Source organism: Geospiza fortis, unplaced genomic scaffold (genome assembly GCF_000277835.1).
Source record: "Geospiza fortis unplaced genomic scaffold, GeoFor_1.0 scaffold219, whole genome shotgun sequence".
NCBI classification, from domain to species: Eukaryota; Metazoa; Chordata; class Aves; order Passeriformes; family Thraupidae; genus Geospiza; species Geospiza fortis.
Window position 1 is genome coordinate 3,251,490 of NW_005054376.1, and position 7,302 is coordinate 3,258,791.

Genomic DNA, 7,302 nt, shown 5'->3' on the forward strand with positions numbered 1-7,302 from the left:
GTTAAATGCTAAAGAATTGAAGAAGCAGAGCAGAAGGGAGGAAAAAAAAGTACAGAAAGAAAGAATCCCAAAACGTGTGTTTTGAGTTCTCAGTTTTCCATTTTCTGGCATTTGTGAGCAGTCTTATCCCAGACAAAGTTTCCTTAAAAAAAAAAAAAAAACAACCCAAACCCTCCTTCCAAAATTAACCCTTCCTTCTGCGGCTCTGGGGAAACAATTACAACTTGATTGTCAAGAAACCATATTTCTACTGAGGTCCATATCTAGACACAGGACCTCAGTATTGCCACCAACTTACTTGTTTGATGGCTTCAGCTTTAAAAGTATGTTTTTTAAATTTTTTTTTTTTTTAAGTCAGAACCTCAATGAACTAGGACATGCTCTTCTTCCCCCAGGTCTCTCAAAAAATTAATTAGAAGGGAAAGCCATCCTACTCTGTCACTTTAGTGTCACCATCTGGGATACTACACAGCAGCTACAATTTGGGATGCCCTGAGAGTCCAGCTAACTAAAGAAAAACAAGCTCAGGAATTCCTCTTTCTAGGCTCCTTCCAGCCCTCAGCAGGCTGGTGGGACAGGTAGCACCTTGCCTGTGAATGAGAATTCCAGGGGAGCCAAGCCTGGCTGGCAGCTGATGTTTGCCAGGTCCAGTCAGAGCCATCTCCATCCTACAGGGCAGTGGCCAAAAGTCAACAAGCCTCTCAAAACAGCTCGATTTTGGCAAGCTGACATTTTCTGGGTAAGTGTAACCCCAGAGAAGAGGGATGGTGAAGGTGCAGGTGAGTTTTAAGCAGCTCTGGTTACTCTGCTCAATCTCAGGCTGAAGCACAACTTCAGCTTCATCAGGTAAGATCTTGATCTTGTGAGAGACTGGTTTGGGCAGTTCCTGGGCTGCAAATAAAATAAAGCAGTATAAAAAGAGAGACAGAAAAGAAAAGAAGATATCTGCTGGTAAATACGCCCTTCTGCAGCAGTAAAAATTGGTTTATTACCCTAAGCCTTTTAACTGGATGTAAAGTCCACAGGACAAGGGCATTCATGACACCACCTACTGCTAGCTCTATCTCAAACAGAGTGCACACTTCTGTTTGTCTTGTACTTAACCCTTTGGATCAAAAACTTCTTTAGAAAGAGAATTATTGATTTTTTTAAATGGTCTGTATCTTCCTCTCTGTCTGCAGCTAAGCAGGTCATTCGCTGGAAGAACTGAGATTTAATCCTAGGCTCCTTCAGCATTTTCGAAGACTTGCTGTTATCAAATGATTTATGGTATTGCTATTGCTAAAATTTTCAACCTTGCTGTCGATGAGGCTTGCTTAAGAAAGGGCTTCTGATGTGCTGACTTGCATTCCTGTAGAGCAAACCCATTCTTTTTACTCTTCCTTTTCTGGCAGGCTGATCCACTCTGACTGCGAAGAAAGTGTTTTCAAAACCAACATAAAAATAGAAAGGCGAGAATGGGCCTCATCCCTATAGACAAAAAAAATATACAATTTTTGTCATGCTATGCACTTGTGTTTCTAGGAGTGTGAACTATAGCTTTAGCAGCCCTGTTTCATGTCAAACACAAACTACATCCAAATCTCCTGTGGAAAAATGAGCTCCTTAAAATTAAGACAGTTTCCACTACAGTAATGTCTAGACCAAAAGGCAAAAGAAAACGGGGACTTGCCAAGAGCAGGCTGTGATAATCAGGCAATAATATGCAGAGGCTGCACTCTGAGCTGCTATAAAGTGACCCAGCTTGACTGATGCTGAGAGCTGCAGCCATTTACAGGCAGAAATACCTCTACATGCAGCTTTTCTTAGCAGTAGCCTGACTTAATAAACATTGCTCAATACCTGCCATAAATACTGTTTTCATAGTACAGTCCCAGAGGAGTGTCTGCTCAAGCCCACTGAAGGCTTGGCATAAAGCACCTTTCAGGGGCCAGAGTGCTGCTCTAACAGGAGATGTCCACATGTCCACTGCTTTCATGGATGCTCAGAGAGCATCTGTTATGTAAAGAAGCCTCTTGAAAAGTGACTTATGCATTTGTGATTCCAAATGCAGAGGCGTGTGGACTTCTATGTCCCAAGAAGTTCAGTTACTTGTCTCCATCAAGAGCAGCCAGAAATGGGAACAGTGCAAGATAAGGGTCCTCCACAAGTGCTGCAGCCAAGGCAGAGACTGTGCATACTCCTCTAAAGCACTCATGTTGCTCTAAAAATGGAACTCTGGACCCGGGGAGACAGGTGGGTTCCTAATTGCTGCTTGTATGAATGGGATTTAAGTACTTAAATGCTGTAATAAGTTAGTCCAAATAAAATAAGCGAGGCAAAAGTGACTTCCCATTGGCCCTTAAGTGACCTAAGCCCATCTATTGTGTGCAGAAGGCACTCCCATACCCTTAACAACTTTGATAACAGCAATAGGACATGTAGGAAGCTCTATGCTCCTGGTTTTCTACTTTTCAGTATGCACTTGATGCACCTGGCCTTGTTGCAATTACTCTGATACTTATAATGGAGCACAGGCAATACACCAATACAAATTTCTCCTCAGACAACACACACAGGAGTTCAGTGTTCAGTGATCAGATATCAGTGCAAATATAGTCTTCTAACCCCACTTGTTGCTGGGCTTGAGATGGTAAGATTCCACAGATGAGTTTGTCTTCAGTCTTAGGAACTGTGCTCCAACAATTTAGCAAGTTCCCAATAACACTTCATGAGACTTCTCTGATGTCTAGCCTATATTCTGCAAAATAGCAGAGCTCTGCAGCCTAAGACAATAACCACTGAAATGTGCTTTCATTTTTCCTTTGCAGAAGATGTTTCCATAAAGTCTTACTATTAGACAGCTTTCCTGCTCTCTGGTGTGATAGGTCCCCCTCGATGAGGTATTTTGATAGTATGGCACGGTTTGGAATCAGTAGAGTTGAGTCAACATAGCTCTAGGCCAAGTAAGAGTCTAACATGTAACCTGCAACCTCTAGCAGGACCTTAAAAGCAAAACTAAAACCTCCCAGACAAGTATCTAATGCCTCTTGCTCTATCTAGAATCAAACTGAATTGGAACTATCAAATAAATAAGGAAGGCTGTTCATTTGGTAGTTCTGCTTCCCCATCAAACACTAGGAACTACTGGACAGAGACAGATTAGGCTGCCAGTTTCTGATTCAATAGATTCACAGTTACATTACTCAGGAGCAGGTCTTAGCATAAAAAGATAAAAGTTTAGAGATCAGGCAAAAAACCTGCATGCTGTTGGCTGCAATGCTTTGTGACGGCTCCTTTTCCTCCTCTGAAATAAGCACTGTAACATCCCTAAGCCTCAGCAGCTCCATCTGTAAAACAGAATTAGAAGCACACTGCTGTCCTACTAAGACTTTGGTAGGGCAAGTGGACACAATTGTGCCCACAGTTGTGTGTTGAGTTTCTCAACTACCCTGGGGAAGTGGGGCACTCTCCTCTATTAAGTATACAAATATAAATCTACAGGGGGAGTACGGGAAGGAGGGCACACAGAGGCTACAGCCAGAACCTGAAAATGCCCTCCAAGCTTTATGAAGGGGACAGTCCTTCTGGCTACATCTCACTGGTGCTGCTGCTGACTTAGGCCTGACCCTGCTAGACCTCAGCCACCTCATCCTGTAGGTGCACAGGTGAGACAAAAATCATGAAACTTCCACTCTAAACTCATGGCAGTAAGAGAGACGGCACAAACTTGGACAGTTTTTCCTCTCCTACTACATTTTACAGGGCTTTAAAGTTCCTATTTACTTCTGAGTTTGATTGCCACCCTGTGATTGCTGAGATACTAAAAAAAACAGTGAAACGAAGAGGAAGAAGGAATAAATGAAACAGAGAGGATTTGGTTAATAAAGTACAGACAGTTCTTTTCCTTTTACATGGTCCAGCACTCAAAGTCTTTCATTGCCAGGGTTACAAGCAGCTTTTCACAAGCACTTCTGGTTGGGAATATTGTATTTCTTCCCAGGGACACTATTTTGTTTGTCTTGGCATGCAGACATTGTAATCAAGTCTATATATTACAGGACTGTGCCTTAGCACAAATGGCAGGCATTTCAAACCCTATTTAGGTTTCTTCCTTGCCCAACAAATTATCTAAAAATAGATAATCAAGACCTCATACTTTACATCTACGTCATTTCTTTTGGCTTAAATGAGGTAAGGAATGCAGGGTTTTTTTCCCTCTCCTCTTTCACTGTTTGGAAGTTTTAGTAAACAGACAAGTCCCCTTTTCTTCCTTCCTTCCCCCTCTTATTTTGTCTTCCATGTGAACAGCCACCAAGCTACAAAAGCCTTGTTATGATAATGTCGTCTCCCTTTTGCTTCTGTTGCACTTTTATTGCCTGAGATAAGAGTGCAGGAATTGGGGGCCAGATACGCCCTCTCCCATCCATGTCCTTCCCTCATCATGGAAACCCGCTGGAATTTCTGTGGCTACAGAGTACATTGTAGCTAGCTGTAACTGCTCCATCCTTGGAGTCATAGCCTGTGTCTGGTTTCAGAAAAGGCTGACCCTACTCCTGGGTTACAGAATACTGGAATGGAGTCCTGTGAGAACTTGATGGGGCGCAGTTTTGTTGTACATGGGGATTTAGCTCAAAAGCAAGCTGCTGTCCTCAAAGAACTGAGGTGCTGCCCTCATGCAACTGCACCCCTACAGGAATTAGGTTCTGAAAGCAGCTTTTAGACCAGCAGGACTAAGAAGTGCTCCAAACCAACACAAGTATTTCTTATGCCTAACCTTTCCCATCTTTCCATAGCTCAATTAAAATAACTTCTGTGTTCTCAGTAGTGTTTTAAGTAGTACATGAATGGGAGAACAGGACCTGACCTGGGGTTAAATTTCTCTTTGCTTTAAATAGTCACAGAATCACTGAATTTCTCACAGTGTGCAAAAGCTGGACAGTGGTGTAGAGACATATGTAAGGTAAAATTCTGAACTTGCTTAAATCCACAAGGATTTTCCCTTTCAGAGGATTCAGACTTGAGTGTTAAGATGGAAGAGTGCAATGGACAATAAAAGAAGCTTAGATGAAGGAAGAGAGGGAGGGAACAAGTTTTGAAAATGTCTGAATAAGAAATGTATAGACTGTGTACCAAAAGGATTTCTAGACCAGAAATGACCTTGGGTTTAGTCACACAGCAAGCAAAGTCATGAGTGATGGAGACACATATTCAGGGTCTGACCCATGAATCAGTTCCTGTTCTGTCCTACTGTTAAAACTCTGAATTAAACTATAATGGGCATTTCAATCATTTCTTCAAATGAGGGCTTACAGACTGTCACAATGAAAGTAAGGAATGACAGGCCCCAGTATAACCCTGGGAGCAGTTAAACAGAGCCAAATCTGCACCTGGATGCTAAGCCTCCTCTGAAGTGATGATATGTCCCCAGGCAGGCCATTAGCATTCTCTGTTCCTTTATTTCATGTGTACAATAAAAAGAATAATGTTTTTCTATAGGAAGATAAAAGAAAGAGAGAAAATACAGAAAAAACAAAAGAACAAAGACTGAATGTGCAGGTATTTTCTTTGTGTATTACTCTAGGGATAAGAAATAGATCTAAGAATGTTTGTCCCAGTCAAACACTAACTACTTCACATTTACCAGGGAAAGTAAACACTGTAATCCAGCAAGAAGGTTTTTGAGGCCAAACCCCTCAGTCTTCTCTTTTTATTTATTTATTTTTAATGGCTTGTTCTTTTTCCGTCTAGTCTTCTCTGTCTAGAATTACGTAATCACAAACCAAATCCAAAATCCTCATTCCCACAATACAGGGCAAAGGAAACATTACAGAGCAGGGAAGACTTCCCCCTTTTGAGCCACCTTATCTGTCCCTATTCTTGCAGGGCCACTGGCCTACATACAAGAAATCAGGAAGCTATATAACTATGCAGGACCATTATTTTGATACTGGAATACAAGTGTTCCTTGGCCCTGGGCAGCCTGAAAGCAGTTTGTGAGCTTTGGACTAACAATGACGCTGCTCCTCTACCCTCAAGTGCCTCATGTTTTTTGCTCAGAGTAACACCTACTCTAGGCAGGTATAAAGTCTACCTGGACTGATCAGAGGTGGAGTAGATAGAAGAGATGGATTTTATCTCAGACTTCAAATCAGTCAGTTGTTTGAGACACAATTATAAAAAAAAAAAAAAAAAGAAAAAAGCCATGAGCTCCACGTCAAAATTGTGAAAGCCCTGGATTACCTTTGTCAACCCACATCTAACACAATTTCTTTTTCCCTTGTCTTTCCATGAGATGGAGAAACTGGCAGTTGCTTTGGAAATTTAACTCTGACCTTTCCCAAAGTTTGGCTTGAGAGACCCTGAAAACTTGGCCTGAGCTCAGAGATGTACAGAAGAGCACAAAAATCCCTGCACATTTACCTGGGTATCCCTCGTACTTCTCACACACACTGCCACTCCACCAGCACCCTTTCACACCACGCTGCCTCAGTTTAGTACAGAGACGGACTTCACTTCCAAAGCAACTTAGTCTCCAAGTAAGTATATAGCGTGTGACATTTCCAAAATCACCTTTTTATTGACGCTGAAGTTATTTTTGGCAGGGCAAGGAAAGTTTTTCCTTCCCTCCCCCCTTTTTTCCAATCGCACAAGATTACGGTATGTCTGTACAGTAATCTAATGCCCCGTGGGCAATTCTGTACCTTGCCCAGATGTTTTTGAGTAATATTAGGACAAAAGGCTCCACATTTGTGTCTTTGGGGAAAAAACCCAAAAAACCAACCAACCACAAACCCCTCTGGTAAAAGGTCGCTAAAAGCGATTATTGAATAAGCTGAGATGATTGGAATTAGTACGGGGGAATAGGCTACCCATTTTTAAAAAATGTTAGGGTTTTTTTTTTCCCCCCTCGCTTGTAATCCATCAAACAGACCGCACCGTGATAAGGAAACATCCACAAGCGCTTGGAAGGAGGTGAATGAGCTCCTGGGGAGGATCGGGGTACCTGTCCCAAACGCGCCTGGCCATCACGCACCGCCCCGCCACCTTTCCCGCGATCCTGGGCTCACCCCGTTATCCATGGCCGGTACCAGCGGGAAAAGCGAGAGGAGCTCCTTCTCCCCGCACCGCCAACACCGACAGAGCACCCGGGGGGTCCCCGCAGCCCGTCCCCTTCGCTGCCCCCTCGTCTCCCACTCCGCGCGGACACCTTCCCGGGGCTCTGCTCCTGGAGACAGCGCAGCGGAGGGCAGAAGGGAGACCTGGCCGCCCCGCGGGAACAGGCTCGCCTTGAGGAGGTGCGGAGGGGATCCCCGAGCGGTC

At 43.4% G+C, this 7,302-nt stretch overlaps 1 protein-coding gene across 2 annotated transcripts in view; it reads right to left on the reverse strand.

Moving 5' to 3' along the window:
- The window catches only part of NEDD9 (neural precursor cell expressed, developmentally down-regulated 9), a 36,140-nt gene extending 28,921 nt beyond the window's left edge, over positions 1-7,219 (reverse strand). The window contains exon 1 of one of the 2 annotated variants that reach the window (XM_031060230.1): positions 7,190-7,219. Coding sequence is in view for 1 of the 2 variants with exons in the window: in XM_031060229.1 (XP_030916089.1) it covers positions 7,050-7,061 (12 nt within the window). In the remaining variant the exon portion in view is untranslated. Of the gene's footprint in view, positions 1-7,049; positions 7,077-7,189 lie in introns of those variants that run through there. The other variant, XM_031060229.1, reaches the window with a different exon arrangement.
- Positions 7,220-7,302: the final 83 nt, after the last annotated feature.